General features: G+C 46.8%; 1 protein-coding gene across 3 annotated transcripts in view; it reads right to left on the bottom strand.

Annotated features, from left to right (window-relative positions):
- REC114 (REC114 meiotic recombination protein) overlaps positions 1–18,083 on the bottom strand; it is a 127,666-nt gene extending 109,583 nt beyond the window's left edge. For all 3 annotated transcript variants that reach the window (XM_085850097.1, XM_085850096.1, XM_085850098.1), the window contains exon 1: positions 17,733–18,083. In XM_085850097.1, coding sequence (XP_085706223.1) covers positions 17,733–17,987 — 255 coding nt within the window. In that variant the 5' untranslated portion in view covers positions 17,988–18,083. The remainder of the gene's footprint in view (positions 1–17,732) is intronic.
- Between the last annotated feature and the right edge of the window lie 341 nt (positions 18,084–18,424).

The raw sequence follows: 18,424 nt of genomic DNA, 5'->3' as shown, positions 1-18,424 counted from the left end.
AGATCTGTCTCCCAGCACATTCTCTCTCGCCTCCCTCATCATACAGCACATCACAAAGCGACCCACCACCACTGCCATCAATGCTACAGTCACCCTTCACGGGATGACTCGCAGCAAGGAGCTTGTTGACTCGTACTACAAGCTGGGCATGGGGATCAGCTACCAGAACGTGCTTCTCCTGCGTGACCTCTGGGCCATGCATGACCTCGAGTGGTGCTCGATCTGTCCTGACGAGATCACTGAAGGAGAACCAAGCATCAGTATCATTGACAATGACGACTTTACCAACGACACCTTGACAGGAGGGGGTACTGCACACTGGTGTAACTGGATGTTTCTGCAGCATGTAGAACGTCTTGTACCGGAGTACAAGGCAAACATCCAGGATTAGCAAGCGCACATCGAAGACGCCAAGATTGTGTCACAGGCACTTACTGAGAAGGCGTCTGAGATGCAGGTTGCAACCCGTATAGGACCATCAAACGAGGGGAGCCTCCCATCTGCCCTAAGTCCACTACGTTCTCATCAAGTACAGAGCATCAGCGCAAGCGGAGCACGATTCATGCCCTTGCTCGAGCGGACATGAATGTTGACCAACCTGATGCAGCTAAGCAGACTATCCCTTGCGACAACGGGTTTCACGTTGGCTTGATTGCAGAGCAGGGGAAGAGCAAGGCTTATTTTCATACGTCTTAAAATCAACTGCTCAACAAGTCAGTTGTGAATAACATCATGGACAAGCTATCTACCATCGCCACTTAGCGCATGCCCTTCGCCTTCTTAGTGGGAGATCATCCAGTGTACGTCCTCATCACTCTGCTCAAGGCTGAGAACCCACCACCCCCAGCTATTTAATTAATTACTTTTTTTTTTTTAACCACTGAAAACCTTCCAGTTCATCCAGTGAGTACAACCAGTTTTCAACACATTCAGTTCTTGCAATATTTCCAATTCAGTTCTTGCAATATTCCCAATTCCAGGAATACTATTTTTTGAACCACCTAAAATTACCGACCCGTGTACAACCCAAACACAACCACTATTTTCCCACTCATCCTATCCAGTTCAGGAGTGCATAGAAGTCAAATTCAAAGACACTTCTCAAATTATATTCATCCATCCATTGGGACCATATTCTGTGCAGAGCGTTGGTGCTGCTTAAGCAGTCTCCTTGGCCATTGGGCACAATCCTGGACGGGTCGCCACTCGGAAACAGGATACCAATAAGCTGGCACTCATTTTGCCGACCTCAGAAGGATGACATGCAGAGTCAACCCCACCTGGTATTAATTCAACAGCAAAGTGGGATTTGAACTCAGGATCCTTGGATCCCAAGCCCACCACCCCAACCATTAAGCCAACACAAGGCATAAATTGTATACTCTGCTATAACAGAAAACCGAACACTTCATTTTGTTTATGTGATTTATTTATCAACATCATGGGACACAGAGAAGGTACTGTGACGTCCACGTGACTTGAACAGTCCCGCCAACGTAGAATGAGCCGAAACGATGGAGGCGGTTTATTTTTTATAACCCAAAGATGGCGGTTTTAATCGCTCTCCAGCAAACGGGACGAGGAAGGTGGGACGAGGAAGGTGGCACGAGTCGCTTTTCACTGAGTTAATAATGTTTATTTCTCTAACCAGAAATAATAAGACTCGGCAAGAGGAGGGATCCGGGGCGATTCGACGGGATGGTGGTGTGGGTTCGGGCGTGGGGAAAACACAAACAATTCCAATGGATATACAAATCTCAAACCCTCTAAGGCGCCAGGTACACACACACACACACACACACACACACACACACACACACACACACACACACACACACACACACACACACACACACACACACACACACACACACACACACACACACACACACACACAAAACGTAGCTGGTGGTAAGGCTTGACCGTGGTGTCGACGCAACAGTCACTGGATTGGCGCTGGACGAGCTGGCGTTGCGCTCGTCAGGGGCAGGAGGCACGGTAGTGCCGAGGTTCCGTCAGTCCTTCCGCGCAGAGCCGCGGTTTCCGGCCTGTGAGCTCCAACCAGCCACCGTGGTGCTGTTCCTGGTGGTGTCGACCTCCTGGTGTAGGCCCAAGGCCGCTCACAGCCGCCAGGGAGCCAGTTCTGGCGCCAAGATGCGAGCAGGAGAGGGAGGCAGGTCCGCCCGCCGTTCGGTCCCGTACTCCGAGCCAGCAGAACTCCAGAGCCAACCGAGGTGAGGCACGAGGCACAGCAAGGCCACGAGACACGACGAATCGAGGAACGAACCAGCGCAACGAGAGAGCGCGCTCCGAGACCAACAGCCTCGACCAGACGCTTTCTTTTTATGACTCTTCCTCTCCTTTTGCCAAACAGAACCTTTTTATACACGAGTCCTCGTCACTTCCAATCGAGCCCTTTTATTGGCCCTCCGCCGTCGCCTTCTGCCAATCGTGATCACGGGGCGGAGCCATCCGCAGCACTGTCCTGTTACGTCACGGCAAGCTTACAGGGAATACTAAAAGGGTTTACGCATACACACTTACCCTAACCCATCTCCCTATCTAATTACGTGACAATTATCATTTCCCCCTTAAAGAAATGGACATTTACTAGACAACTTATCACCACTGAATTGCTCCTTATTACATCGAGATCCTGGTACAACTCGAACAGCATGGCATACCTATTTAAACATCCTAATTACCCTTTGAATGCATACCCCCCCCCCCCCCCCCTCAGACGTAACAGTACAAACCTCTGACAAGAAGGAAATGCTGAATTATTACATGTCCATTTCATTGTGACCTAATCACATAATGCTGTGTTGTGGCGAATGTTTTCATATGGGGATCCAACATGGAAGTGGCAATCTCAATACCAGGTATGTCTACCTCCAGCAGCAATCGCTGCATTGCATCGTCGCTGTATTGACCATATGAGCACTCATATCAAAGTCTGGGGAATGGCATTCCATACCCAAATCAGCTCTCCAGTTCCAGATCATTGAGGATCTATGGCAGTCTTGGCAAGGTACGAATGTGACTATCAATGATATCCCAGAGATCAATTGGATTTAACTCCAGTGAGATGGCAGGGGCGTTCCATGTCAAGTGTACACATTTTTCAGCGAAATTGACACATCGTCTCAGATTTCACTCTTTTTTTTGTGCAAGTGTTTGTATCCACAGAAAAACATGATGTGTCAATTTTCAGACCTGGGTGCCCATCGGGGCCCATTTTAGCCCCCCCCCCCAATTTGGGCGCCCCCGGTTGCCCCACAATCTTCCAGTGGCCATATCACAGGTTGTAGTGGTCCGATTTGGATGATCTTGGTATCAAAATGCTCGTAAAAGCGAGATCTTTTGAATTGCGTAAAGTAAAATCACTCCGAAACAGTAATTCAAAAAGTTATAGTTTGCGGCGCCCTTTGACCTTGGGCCCCCGCCCCCCAGCCAAACCGATGATCCCGATTTTTTTCGGGTGAGAATACCCCTTCATATACTCCAACACCTCAGCATCTATCTATAATTCCAGCAATGTGTGTCTGAGTGTCTGTGTTTGTGTGTCTGTGTGTGTCTGTGACCGCTGTTTCTCAACAACCGCTGGTCCGATCTAATTGAAACTTGCCAGGTATATTGCTGGGGCCCTGAGGATGTGCCTTTTCAAGGTTTGATATTAATCGGACAAATGCTTCCCAAGTTATGGCCATTTATTTACCAAACCAATGACAAGACACGTTGTTGCATGGGCGTGGCCGATGGGGAAGGGAAGCTCAGCTGCGTCCCCCATTACGGGTTACAACGTACGGACTTCCGGAGAGTGATGACTTTGTGTGTTCTAATAATTTCTCGATTTCTTATGCGCATTTATAGATAAACACAATGCCGCAAGTTATGATCGTTTTCGTACCACAAGTAATGATTATTTTCATTTGAGACGGTGCATAAATTTTCGTAACTTCAGAGTGCTGGTATGCTCCGAACCAGGAAGTAATTTTTTTCTCTCTTCTCTTCTCTTTTTGTTTTTCCTTGCGATGAAATTGCCAAAAGGCAAAATAAGTTGGCGCTAATTGAATAATTGGCCATTAAAACCTAAATTGCGAATCATCGTAACTGTGATATGCGAACTTCCGCGCCATGCACGTACGGGCACGCGAGAGCGAAGAAACGGCCTGTGTGGTTGTTGTTTGTTGCTCGCGGTTGGACTATTTATTTATTTATTTATTTATTTATTTTTTACGGGCACGTACTAATAAATGAAAATGGGATCTCAATGGGTTCAAGTGTGATGATTGTTTTATTGTTCGGGGTCCACATATCACTAATTCTTGATTCGACATTGGGCGAAGTTTGCCATCATCGTTCCAATGACGTCACCTTCTGGCAGGCGACTTTATGTCTGAAATTGACAATCATCATCTCTGGACTATTATATGAATGTGTATATATATATATATATATATATATATATATATATATATATATATATATATATATATATATATATATATATATATATATATATATATATATATTGCATCATTTGCAAAAAATTAAATTATTCTGCCTATTGTGTCTTGATTTTTAAGTGTACATTTTTTGTTTTACAATCATCGAATAAAGTTAATGGGCTAATCTCAGTTTTTGCATAGTTTGCAGTAAGGATGGTGACTGAAGACCGAAAGGAGTTCCGAAAATACTGTTGCGATCCGTTCAGCTGCCATAAAGCAAAACAATGAAAAGATCTTCGCTATGTGTCGAATGATATGTTGATGAAATTTTCTTCAAAGGTGAAAAAAAGATGACAGACTTTGTACTTCATGCAGAAAAAAACTCAGTTGTCACCAGAGCGTATTGAAGAATCATCTTCGACCAGTTCGAAATTATCATCAGAAGATACTATCGAAGGCATTGCAGAATCTATTTCGACAGATGAGGACGAGGATGTTTTTGAGCGAGAAGCAGAAGTTGACCTATTAAACCAGTCGTTATTGATGATAGGCGAAAGCCCATTCGACAAACGAAAGGCGGAAAGGAACCCAGGGTACGTTCCTGAAAAGCGAAGTAAAGTGGAAGATTCTGTGCGAAAGAAATTAGAACGAGTTGCTGGACCAAGCACTGCGGAGAAAACACAAAATACAGCATCAAAATGTGATGAAAACTGCATGCCAGAGGTGATCAAAAATACGTTGTTTTGAGCCGTTCAGAGCAAATACGTATACTGACAATATTTGCTAGGAATATGAACATCAGAGGGATGATGAGTGATTTCAGTTGCTTCCAAAGAATGGCTGTGCAAGCCAAAATTTTAGAGAAAGAAAATGGTATGCTATCGTCTCCAAATCCCAAACAGGGTAAAATATTGCCTGACGAAGTGAAACCCGCCGTAACCGAATTTTACCCAAATGATGAAGTCAGCCGAATAATGCTGGGAAAAAAGGACTGTGAAAAAGGAAAAAAGGTCAGGAATGAACATGGAAAAGACAAAATTCAAAAGTGCCTGGTACTTAACAATCTCAAGGAACTGTTTCAGAAATTCAAAGAGAAGAAAACAGGCTTGAAAGTTGGATTCGCGAAGTTCGCCATGCTCTGTCCCTCGGAGTGTGTCCTGGCCGGTTCAGGTGGTACACACAGTGTATGTGTATGTACGATACATCAAAATGTGAAACTCATGATGTTTGGTTCCAAAATGCCACAGATAGCCGAACTTCCTAGCTATCATCATATGATAGCACGCATAGTTTGTAACCCAGCACAACCGGCATGTTATTTCAGAACTTGTGAAAGTTGCCCTTCAATTGAAGACTTCAAAACCGAGCTACTGAGTGCTTATGAACTAGAGGATATTGATGAAATTCCGTTTAAACGGTGGACATCCACCGACAGATCTGAACGGAGCTCCATGGCCCTGCCTTTGGAAGAATTCATTAATCAATTCTGTGAACGTGCAGTTAAATTAGTGAGACACAACTTCATTGCCAAGGCCCAAACTCAGTTTCTGAAAAATAAGAAACACGAAATCGGTGAAGGAGAATTTGTCATTATTGGAGACTTCTCAGAGAACTATTCGTTTGTCGTACAGGATGCGGCCCATGTATTCCATTGGAACTGCTCTCAAGCGACAATTCACCCCTGGGTTTACCATTTCAAATCGGACGATGGCAAATTAAACCACAATTCGTACACGATTATATCAGAATGCAATACTCACGATGTTGTCTCAGTCCACCTCTTCCAAAGAATGCTCATTGAACACTTGAAATCTAGCTTTGGTAATGTAAAGAAACTTTACTATTTCTCAGACGGTTGCGCTGGCCAAGATAAGAATTGCAAAGCTTTCATAAACCTATGTCGTCACAAATCAGAGTATGGTATTGACGCAGAATGGCATTTTTTTGCCACAAGACATAGCCCTTCAGGTGGCGCAGGTGGTACAGTCAAACGAGAAGCAACACGTGAGAGCCTGCGTAGACCTTACGACAGTCAAATTATTTCTCCAAAAGATCTTTTCGCCTTTGCTGAAAATGGTTTGAATGAAATGAAGTTCGGTTACGGGATCCAAGAGGTGTATGACGAGGAAGAACGAAATCTGGAAGAAAGGTTAAAAACGGCCAAAACCATAGCTGGAACTCAAAAACTTCATGCTTTCATCCCTATTTCTGAAACTGCTCTTCAAGTGCACAAATTCAGCATAAGGGCCCTGTCACACCTTGACGGTTTTTTCAGTTTTGGGCGTATTCATAACGAGTTGGACGTATGCATAACATATTAGTAACGTACACAGAACGTTTCGATAACTTATACGTAACTTATACCAACGAATGCTTAGCGTGTTGTCGGCGTTCACAACGTATGCCCAACGATAGTCTAACGTATGCATAGCATGCGGCAGCGTATTGCCGACGATCACGTGGCGTAGGCTATTAATAGGCTGCCGCTCAACGATTTAAATCATAACCGCACTAGAAATCGAAGTGTCAACATCACTGTCATGCCCTGTCACACCTTGACGTTTTAGCCAGCATATGCCAACGTATGAAAAATTTGCCGAATACGCTGGCACACGTCGAATACGTTATGGGTCAGTTTTGTATACGTTAAGAGCACGCTGAAGCACGCTGGCATACGTCGTAGTACGCCGAGCTTGTCGACAAATTTTAAGCATGCTCAAAATTTTGTGACGTATGCCAGCGTATGACTCGCACGTTCCGCATACGCTGGCCATAAGTTGTAGGCACGTTATGCGATCGTTGACACACGTCAACACACGTTACTTGGAAGTTACTCATAAGTCGAAACACGTCGAGGTAATGTTTAGCGTACCCGAAACTTATTTCTAACCTACGAGTAACGTGCTTTGAACCTATGTGCAACGTATCTCCAACGCATATTGACGTATGTAGACGTATTTGATTGACGACGTCTTCCGGACGACCACAGAACTTACTGAACGTGTTTCTAACTTACAGCCACCGTATAATGGCGTATTGGCAGCGTTTAGGGGAATTGTCATATAAAAATGGGCTTCACAGGAAGAACCCGTCAGTGTTTCAGACTCCCTGGTGAGTAGATGTCCATGTCAGTAGTATCAGTAGTAGTAGTAGTAGTAGTAGTAGTAGTAGTAGTAGTAGTAGTAGTAGTAGTAGAAGTAGTAGTAGTAGTAGTTTGATATTGCTTGCAGCAAGCTCGTGGCCTTCCTTCTATATCAAGAGGTGGCATTAGGAGAATGCAAACGATGCTCGGTCTCGCACATGTGCTGAGGTGTGTTCCATTAGCAATTAGCTTGTAGAGTGTTCGCCCAAGCAAGCATTCCAAGAAAATGGTTGATAAGAGATGGCTGGCTTGGCAAGGGACAGCAAACTGATTGGTAATGGGGGACACCCCTGGATAAGCTTTTTTCATGAGTTTGTGTTTACAGCTGGTGGTGTCGGGTGAGATTAGGGGGTTACCGTTATTCCAATCGCATAAAATATTTTGAAATATATCTATGGGATCAGTCAAGGGGCATCCACGTTATTATTTTTATTAATGCTAGTTGTTGTACCAATATTATTGTTAACATTATTATTTTGCAATACAGTGCAGTAATTTTAATATTATTGTCATTTATTCTTGTTATTACTTTTGTCATTTGAAGTGGACTTCGAAAAATGCCACGATAAGGTGAAAACGCACAAGCTGCTACATATTATACACCTTTCCAAGGTGGAAAAAGGCAATAAAACATGGGAATTCCTCCGGATTTTTTGCATTCAAGTGAAGTCCAAAGCAACATAGGCTAAGTGAGTGGGAAAATAATATGGAGTCCTCTTATATTACTGGTAATACATTTGAGGGTTCTGAAGCATCACTCATAATACCAGAATTTCAGGGTTCTGAAGGGTCATTCTATAACCTGGTGTTGGCTTGGGATTCTAGGGTCCTGAGTTCAAGTCCCGTTTCCACTGAATTAACACCAGGGGGTTGACTCAGCTTGTCAACATTCCGAGGTTGGCAAAACGAGCACCAGTGTAGCAGCCAAAAGGCTGCACACGAAGGGAAGGTGTGTTGACGGATTTATTAAACATCTGGTATTGGTGTGATGCAGGCATGATGGGCTGAATGGCCTCCTCCTACGCATAAAAATTCCTTGTCATACCCTCTCTGACCAACACCGGATGCGGCACTACACAGTACACATTTAGGAAGATAATTTGCATCATCCCACCTTTGGAAGCCCAGGTGAGAGGGGAAAATGAAGTCGCTACAACCTTTGTCGTATGACCCTTTAGTCCTCTTGGCAAGTTTAGTTGGGTGAGATTGCATAATGATAAGTAACGTCAAAATACATCGACAAAAGGGATACAGTATATTGAAGATTTTGACACAAGTGGCCACACGGGCCACCGAAGACAGGGTTTTGGTGGCCCGACGGAGATTTTGGTGGCATTTGGCACCCACGCCATCGCTTATTTCAGACCCTGTTTGACCTTGATCTTTAACTCGGAAGTGTATGACGTAACCGCAAATGTGACTTGATCTGGGCTATCTGGAGAGTGCAATTTCATTTTAATCGGACAAACCGTAGTCGAGTTGTGGTGAAAAATGTTAACTTATCTGTAATTAGGTCATGACCTTAACTCGGTTAAGATCAAAGAAATTATGAAAACAGCGTATACTTTGTATTCCCATTATTGATGCAAAAGTTCATTCCAAAAGTCCCAGCTGGCCCCGAGAGATAAATAGCGTGAACAAACTCTGGTACATAATGGGTGATGAAGGTTGTGGTCAAGCTTCATCAGAATTGTGTGTGTAGTTTCAGGGAAGAAAGTAAATACCATTTTGGGGGGCAACTCCCCTGTAAACCACCCTTGGCCAGATTTTTTTTTTTAAAGGTGCGAATAAGGTATTTTGGAGAAGAAAGCAAATACATATTGTTGCGGGCTGGCGGGGTCGGGTGAGAAGACCACTAGGTGGGGGAAGCTATGTCGATTCCCACCAGGCTCCCCGGAATTGTAGGCAGTTGCCCACGGATAATTCCATGACGCGGCCGGTCGCTTTACCGACCATGGATGCCAATAACTCAACCGCGTGACCTATTGTCCTCCCGTCTATGGGTTAATCGGGTTACCTAATTAATCACGTGGTTTAATTACCGGGGAACACGCCCTTTGTATGCCTTGTCCGAACCGGATCACTCTACCGGATCGGATCACCTTTCTGGATCGGGTGCAGCCGAGCGACACTGCTAAGGACGTACCGGCTAGAAGGAAGGACCGTTGGGAATAAAGACCCGGCTAAACCTGGATTCGAACCATGCTGGACCAATAAGGGAAAAGACAAAGGCGAGCTGGGAACATTTCTACAACAATTATTTATTTACAGCAAGCGAGGAAAAGCATGCTGCACAACAAAGGTTTATTGGGTATGTAACGCAGGGAAAGAGGAGAGGGGTGGGGGCGGGTGCGACAATTATACAAGCAACTTAATAAAGCAGACACAGTGCAGACTTGACGCGAGATTATTCACAGCAACAACAATAAAAGATCTTCCACAGGCTTACTTAACAGACAGGCGCCAGCACACTCAGACACACACACAGAAAAAGAAGAAACCCCAAATGTGAAGGATTCTTGCAGCCAGGGAGGGAGGGGGTGGAGGTTGTAGTTTTTGGTACCTGGGTGTTTTGGGGGTGGGATGCTCCATGGTGTGGCACCCGACAATAGCCGCGCTGTTCCGGCCACAGCCGAATGTGTGGAGATAGTGTTCCGAACAGGAGCAAGAGCGGACAAAGGAGGAATCCAGAGGGCGAAGGTGGAGCAATAGGTGGAACCAAGCAGGAGGCGATTCGTCGAGATCGTGTGGGTGGAGACGAGATGCAGGAACACTAACTTCTTCTACAATTCTCAACACACTTCACTCCTCCTTCAATTCCTCAATTCCTTTATTCCTCATTCCTATTACACGGAGGATTTCTCCGTGCTTTATGGAGCCCGAGGTTCGGGGAGGAGCCATGCCGAATCCGACGTCATCGTCCGAGTCGGGCATTCCGACTGGCTCCGACCCCTCACGTGGTCCGTCTTCCTGGGCCGGGCTTCGGCCAGATGCCGGTACACTCCGCCCACCTGGGTGCTAAGCGTATGTGACTCACGGCCCATGTCTGGTTTCTCGCCCGGAAAACGAGACTCCGGGTAGACGGTGGTACGCTGTGGTAAGCGAGACGGGGGGAGCAAGCGGGGCAGAAGGCACCGTGGATCGTCACGCTGTGGCAAGCGAGACGAGGGGAGCAAGCGAGGCAGAAGGCACCGTGGATCGTCACGCTGTGGTAAGCGAGACGAGGGATAAGCGAGGCAGATTTACCTCAGGAGTGAAAAGAGGAAGAGTGGGAAGTGGAATGGAGTGAAAAATGATTTGATAACCTCAATAATAGCCCATCGCAATGCACTCCCTGCTGTTCCGCTAGACAAAAGGTAGAGAACTTTCTACACGTACAATAATGAGATAACTGACTCAGGACAACTATCAGCTGTATGCATGCGGTTCCAAGAACCGCAACAATATTTTAGGGGGAAAACACTCGTACACCCCCTTTGACCCAGATATTTTTTAATGTCATGAACAAACTTTGGTACATCACAGGCGATGAAGCTTGCAGTCAAATTTCAACAGAATTGTGTGTGTAGTTTCAGAGAAGTTGCAAGCGTTTGTGGATGGATGAACGGCACGCCATCCCATAAGCTCCCCTTAACTACAATCCAGACGAGCTAAAAACTGGGGGCACCAATTGTTGAAACAAACCCTACAACAAGTATCAGCCTCCCCCATCCTATATAAGAGGGGGAGGCTTAATTACGCAACAAGACAAGCAGATATGTAGCACTTACAATAAACAAGATTATCTTTTTCAAACTAAACTATTATTTATACTGGACCAAAGTTATGGAATTCCCATGAAGTGAGTCTCAGGCAAACTACACTGAACAACAAAAATTTTTTACTGGAGATGTGTAAAGTGATTTAGACTAATTTGGGTACGCTGATTTCAAAAATCATAACCGTTTTGCTGTATCAGGTCAGGATTTTCAGGAACAGAAATATTCCCATTGCCTAGAAGTCAGGATTTCAATGAAATTTACAAAAATTCATTTATTCATTTATTTCATCATGAATGCTTCAAAATTATAGAAATTACAGAAAAACTCCACTAGAATATAATTAAAAATGCTTTAGGCATTTGGCTTTGCGTTTGTGCTGCTCTGTGTCAGTTTCACGATGCAGGAACCAGCAGAAATCGCCCATCATGTTCGGGTTGTGCCGCCCTTGGTAACGCATCTCCATGAGTGAAATCTCTTGGTGGAATCGCTCGCCGTGCTCGTCCGAGACTGCTCCCAAGTTGTCAGGGAAGAAGTTCAGGTGCTGGTGTAGGAAATGGATTTTCAGGGACATCCTGGAGCCAAGTTTCCTGAAGGACTCCAGCAGCTGCTGCACTATTTCTTCATAGTTGTCCGCGCGCTCGTTCCCCAAGAAGTTGTCCGTCACAGCTTTGAAGCTCCTCCACGCTGCCAGCTCTTTGGGGTTTAGAGTTGTCGGAAAAGTTTCGTCCTTCATAATCTGTCGGATTTGCGGTCCAACAAAGACACCAGCCTTGATCTTGGCCTCCGACAAGGTGTTGCCAAACCTTTCCTTAAGGTATAAAAACCCACGCCCATTCAGATCCATTGCCCGTACAAAACTTTTCATCAAGCCGAGCTTTATGTGGAGTGGTGGAAGGAAAACCTTGGCTGGGTCGACAAGGGCGACATGCTTCACGTTGTGTCGACCAGGTACATGCTCTTTTCGCTCTTCCCAATCTTTCTTCGTCCAGTGATTCTTGTCGTCTCTGCTATCCCAGAGACAAAGGAAGCACATGTATTTCGTGTAGCCTGACTGCAGCCCTAACAACAGCGCCACCACTTTCAAGTCTCCGCAGATGTGCCAGTTGAAGTCATTGTACTTGATGGAATCAAGCAGCTGCCGCATAGTCTCATAGGTCTCTGTCATGCCGAACGCGTGAGCCAGTGGGACTGATGGTTTCTCGTTGCCATTGTGGAGCAAAACAGCCTTCAAGCTGTTCTTCCCCGAGTCGATGAAGAGGCACCAGTCTGCAGGATCGTGATCACACCCAAGTTCTTTCAACAGACCGTTGATGTCACTGCAGAATGTCATCGTGTCTTCCATCTCAAAGAACTCGGCCATGTCTCTGTGACGTGCTCTGAACAAGGATATCTTGGTGTTAGGTTCAAGTAGATTCCACTGCTGCAGCCTTGATCCAAGCAGCTCTGCCTTCGCCTTTGACAGTGAGAGATCTCTTACAAGATCATTTAAGTCTCCCTGGTTCAGAAGGTGTGATTCTTGAGTGTCGGGTTCAAAAGGTTCATCATCACCATCCTCTTCACCACTGCTTACAGCTATGTTCTGATCAGCTGGAGGTGTTGGAACGGGGTTCTCGTCATCATGAGGCACAGGTTTACGAGCAGAGACGCAGTCAGCGTACTTGATGTGACCTTTATTCTTCTTGTTGAAGCCGGCGATGCTTGTGCAGCAGAAATAACAATCATCATGATGATTCTGCGGCTCACGCCATATCATGGGCACCGCAAATGGCATGCTCGCGCGCTTGCCCACCAACCACTGAGTCAAGGTTGTGTGACAGCTTGTGCAGCAGATGTGTGGTGCCCAGCTCTGTTCTTGGTCCCCCACCTTACACCCGAAGTAGTGAAAGTAGGCGGCCTTCATTTTCACTGCTGTAGATATACTTCGCTGTTGATCTTTTTTGGTATACCGACTACAGACATAACAGAAGTTGTCAGGATGATTGGTATAGGAACGCCTACTCATCTTTATCTGAAAGAAAGAAATATAACACAAGTTAACAACAATTGTACGAAATAGACATGTTAAAGACATATGTAAATTTCATTGAAATCCTGACTTCTAGGCAATGGGAATATTTCTGTTCCTGAAAATCCTGACGTGATACAGCAAAACGGTTATGATTTTTGAAATCAGCGTACCCAAATTAGTCTTAATCACTTTACACATCTCCAGTAAAAAAAATTTTTGGAAATTTGTTGTTCAGTGCTATCTATATATTAATACTGAAGGACCAATTTTGTGCTCCTCCTAGCGGTTTTCTCGGTACTGTGACCTGGACTGAAAGAAATTTCGTACCTGTAAGAGGGCATCGCAAAGAGTGGCAATAGTCAACTTTCAATTCTGAAGCAGAATAAACACTTTTCGTTTTACATTCATTTACATGGCGACGTGTGATGTCACCGCTGAGAGGCATCAGGACGTCATGACATAATCGGTCATTCGCTGACGTCAATACGTCTGTCGTCGACAGACCGTTACCACTGAGAGGTGTAATTCCACTCCTCAAAAATAGCGTCTGCAATGTAAAACCCTCTTCTGCACATGCTGACTACCTCAGAATGTGAATTTGACACAAAAAATGTAACAAGAAACATTGTATCTTTTATCCATATATTAATACTGAAAGACCAATTTTGTGCTCCTCCTAGCGGTCGCGTCACGTTTTTCTCGGTACTGTGACCTGGACTGAAAGAAACTTTGTACCTGTAAGAGGGCATCGCACATCGTGGCAAGAGTCAACTTTCAACTCTGAAGCAGAATAAACACTTTTCGTTGAGACGGGGGCGAGGAGTGAAGAGGCGGGGGTGGGGGATGGAGAGACGGGGGCAGGGAGTGAAGAGGCAGGGGGCAAGGTAAGCAATTTTTTGGGTGGGGGTAAGCAAATTGAAAGCGGGAGACGGGGGGAAATGGGGCGGGGGATGAGTGGGCAGGGCTGGGGTGAATTAGACGGGGTTGAGTGTGAGGGGTGGACAGGGGGCGGGGGCAAGTGGGGCAGGGAATCAAGAGACGGGGGCGAGGAGTGAAGTTGGGGGCGGGGCCGGGGTAATTAAATTTTTTGGTGGGGGTAAGCAAATTGAAGGTGGGGGGGGTGGGGCAGGGGTGGGGGATGAGTTGGCGGGGGCAAGCACGCCCTGTCCAGTCCATGTCCCTCGAGTGTGGTTGAGCTGGTGAGGGTGGTTGAATGAACAGAATCCGTCTGTGACGGGGTTTCGGCTCGTTGGTATGAATAGCTTTAAACACAATCTCAAAAGTTTATTGTTAGAGAAGGATATAACGCGGTGATGTGGAGTAATCAATGGTAATAAATGAGTAATGAGTAATAGATACTGTGATGCTAATGCAAAAGCATTACATACTGTTATGTTTTTGGAAGCCATTTCCACACAAACAGACAGCAGTCCCAAAGTTTAGTTATCTTGATAAGTATGTGTTTATAGTTAGGGTCCCGTCCCTTATGTCTAATGGGAATTTCATGTGTGCGCTGCGGGTTTATTTTTTAGTCAGGGTTTTCGCAATACAAATCGAGCCTCCAGCCAACCGAAATCAGCACTCCTTCACTTCCGCACATCGAGCCATTACACAAGCGTGTCCAGCCACGTACGTGGGTGGAGATTTCCATCTCCTCAGATCGAGACTCCGCCCAGGAAGGCAGGGGCGTGCCCCTTGTCCAATCACGCACAGAGGGCGACTTTCCCATGACGCCCCGGCCAATGAGGGTTGAGATTCCAACAGAGGGCGACTTTCCCACGACACCCCAGACAATGAGGGTTGAGATTCCTACAGAGGTCGACTTTCCCACGACACCCCGGCCAATGAGGGTTGAGATTCCTACAGAGGGCGACTTTCCCATGACGCCCCGGCCAATGAGGGTTGAGATTGCCAAAGAGGGCGACTTTCCCAGGACACCCCGGCCAATGAGGGTGAGATGGCCACAGAGGGCGACTTTCCCATGACGCCCCGGCCAATGAGGGTTGAGATTCCAACAGAGGGCGACTTTCCCACGACACCCCGGCCAATGAGGGTTGAGATTGCCACAGAGGGCGACTTTCCCATGACGCCCCGGCCAATGAAGGTTGAGATTCCAACAGAGGGCGACTTTCCCACGACACCCGGCCAATGAGGGTTGAGATTGCCACAGAGGGCGACTTTCCCACGAAACCCCGGCCAATGAGGGTTGAGATTCCTACAGAGGGTGACTTTCCCACGACACCCCGGCCAATGAGGGTTGAGATTCCTACAGAGGGCAACTTTCCCATGACGCCCCAGCCAATGAGGGTTGAGATTGCCAAAGAGGGCGACTTTCCCAGGACACCCCGGCCAATGAGGGTTGAGATTCGTACAGAGGGCGACTTTCCCACGACACCCTGGCCAATGAGGGTTGAGATTGCCACAGAGGGCGACTTTCCCATGACACCCCGGCCAATGAGGGATGAGATTCCTACAGAGGGCGACTTTCCCAGGACACCCGGCCAATGAGGGTTGAGATTGCCACAGAGGGCAACTTTCCCACAACACCCCAGCCAATGAGGGTGGAGATTGCCACAGAGGGCGACTTTCCCATGACGCCCCGGCCAATGAGGGTTGAGATTCCAACAGAGGGCGACTTTCCCACGACACCCCGGCCAATGAGGGTTGAGATTGCCACAGAGGGCGACTTTCCCATGACGCCCCGGCCAATGAAGGTTGAGATTCCAACAGAGGGCGACTTTCCCACGACACCCGGCCAATGAGGGTTGAGATTGCCACAGAGGGCGACTTTCCCACGAAACCCCAGCCAATGAGGGTTGAGATTCCTACAGAGGGTGACTTTCCCACGACACCCCGGCCAATGAGGGTTGAGATTCCTACAGAGGGCAACTTTCCCATGACGCCCCAGCCAATGAGGGTTGAGATTGCCAAAGAGGGCGACTTTCCCAGGACACCCCGGCCAATGAGGGTTGAGATTCCTACAGAGGGCGACTTTCCCACGACACCCTGGCCAATGAGGGTTGAGATTGCCACAGAGGGCGACTTTCCCATGACACCCCGGCCAATGAGGGATGAGATTCCTACAGAGGGCGACTTTCCCAGGACACCCGGCCAATGAGGGTTGAGATTGCCACAGATGGCGATTTTCTCACCCCGGACAACAAAGGAATAAAAGAACGCTGGGCTGGGGAGCGTTGGTCATCTTGACGATTGCAGGTCTTGGTGCTGGCTGGTTTGTCTGGTCCTGGGTCATCGTCATCTCTGGTCTTCTCCTTGGGCTTGGTTTGTTGGTGCATGGCTGGTTGGAGAGCGCGGTCCCTGGTGCTTGGTGCGGTGACGAAGGTGTGGGTTCGAGTCCCCCCCCCCCCCCGAGCCAGCTCGTCTCGACCAGACCGCATGAGGCGGAAAGGTGCCCGACCGAATTATTACCCTCAGCTTGCCTTCCCTCCCGAGCTGAAGGGTCAAATAAAGGCCGTGGTCACCATTTCTTTTGGATGTGTGCGTGTGTGTCTATGGGCCCAGTCTATAAGTAGCAATTGTTTAAGTGCCTTGTACATTGTAATTTGCATCTCTGATTGTCAGTTTAACTCTGCTCTTTTTGTGCTCCCCTGCCTCATTATAAATAAACCCCCAATTGTTCAAAGTACCAGCTCATTGTTGCGCTTTCTATTATTGACCCAACACGGCTCGTGCTTGAGAACCAGCAAGCCGTTGGTGCCATAAGTTCATTGGGACCAGCACGGCTCTGGTTGACTCTGCTCGGTTACGCCGGATCCGAGTCGCTACCTGCGACTTGGTTCGGACAGAGTCGGCCGAGGGTGTGACTTCCCCGGTAATTTGACGACGACGTGGGTACTTAGTTATATTGAAATTTGGCGATTGACCCTACCCCCACGCCGTCAGAGAATTGGTGATCACGGTCCTTTAAGTGACCCGTCGACTCCGGAGTTATCCGGGGTGACGACCTTTTAATTCCGGGTGTTCGGTGGGAGACGGCTCCACTGGCTCCACCTGGCGGCCGTTCCTCGCCACCGACGCTCGGCCCACAATACCAGCCGATTCCAACTCCTCCATCCCCCATTTTGCGTTCCTTTCTGTTTAGCTTCTATTTATCCACCTCCTTGTAATAAATATTCTCACTATAGGTATCTTACGTCACAATACGTCTCTATTTCTACCTCTTCATGTTTTTAAATCACAATCCATAGTCATAGGGACCTGAAACTTCACAAGCCATGCTTTGATCCAGGTTCTTCGACCGTTCTCATTTCATGATCTATATTTCTGTTAGTTTGTGTTTGATCGATTCAAGAGTTGAAATAAACAGACTAAAGTTTTCACAAGTGCAACAACCAAACAAAAGTGCGCACCTGCCAACAGCCGGCGCTCCCTGAAGGACGTTCGAAGCGCGAATATCGAGCAAGCGGCCAACGCGCTTCGACTTGCGTGATGGGCCTTTCAGGCCTCGGAACTCCGTCGGCGGCTTGGCCTTGGACCATTTCCTCGGACGGGGTCGAAACAGATTCTGAAGACAGTTTTGACTCCTGTGCAGGAATAACGCTTCTCTGTTGACCCAGGGGAGATTCATGAGCGAAAACGTCTCGAATGGACCCACTCTGCTCCATTTTTTTGCTCGCTGACTAACCGAAACGAAGCATAAATAAATAATTCCACCAGTTTTCAAATGTGAGGAAAAAAATAAGATGGCGGCCTGCTTTACTCTTTTATTTTATTTTTTATTATTATTCGCCTCAGGCGACTTTAATATACTCATACTGTTTCATGTACTCATAAAGTAGTTTGCACGCCACGTTATTTTTTTCTTATAATTTTATTGCGTTGTTGAGTGAAGCGTGCGAAAATAAAAAGTAAACATTTTATGTCGTGAGACCAGCCTCATCTAAACATAATTCGGAAATACACCGCTCATCTCAATCGTCCTGCACAATGTTCGATCGAATTGTACGACTTGTATTTCAATTACACCGACACGTCTTGCATTACTCAACGTCCTCTATTTCGTTCTGTAAAAGGGTATTCAGCGATTAAATAGAAGTTTTTG

This window comes from Eptatretus burgeri, chromosome 12 (assembly GCF_056783735.1).
Source record: "Eptatretus burgeri isolate ZD-2024b chromosome 12, Ebu_testis_v1, whole genome shotgun sequence".
NCBI lineage: Eukaryota > Metazoa > Chordata > Myxini > Myxiniformes > Myxinidae > Eptatretus > Eptatretus burgeri.
This window is presented reverse-complemented; position numbering and strand designations above follow the sequence as displayed.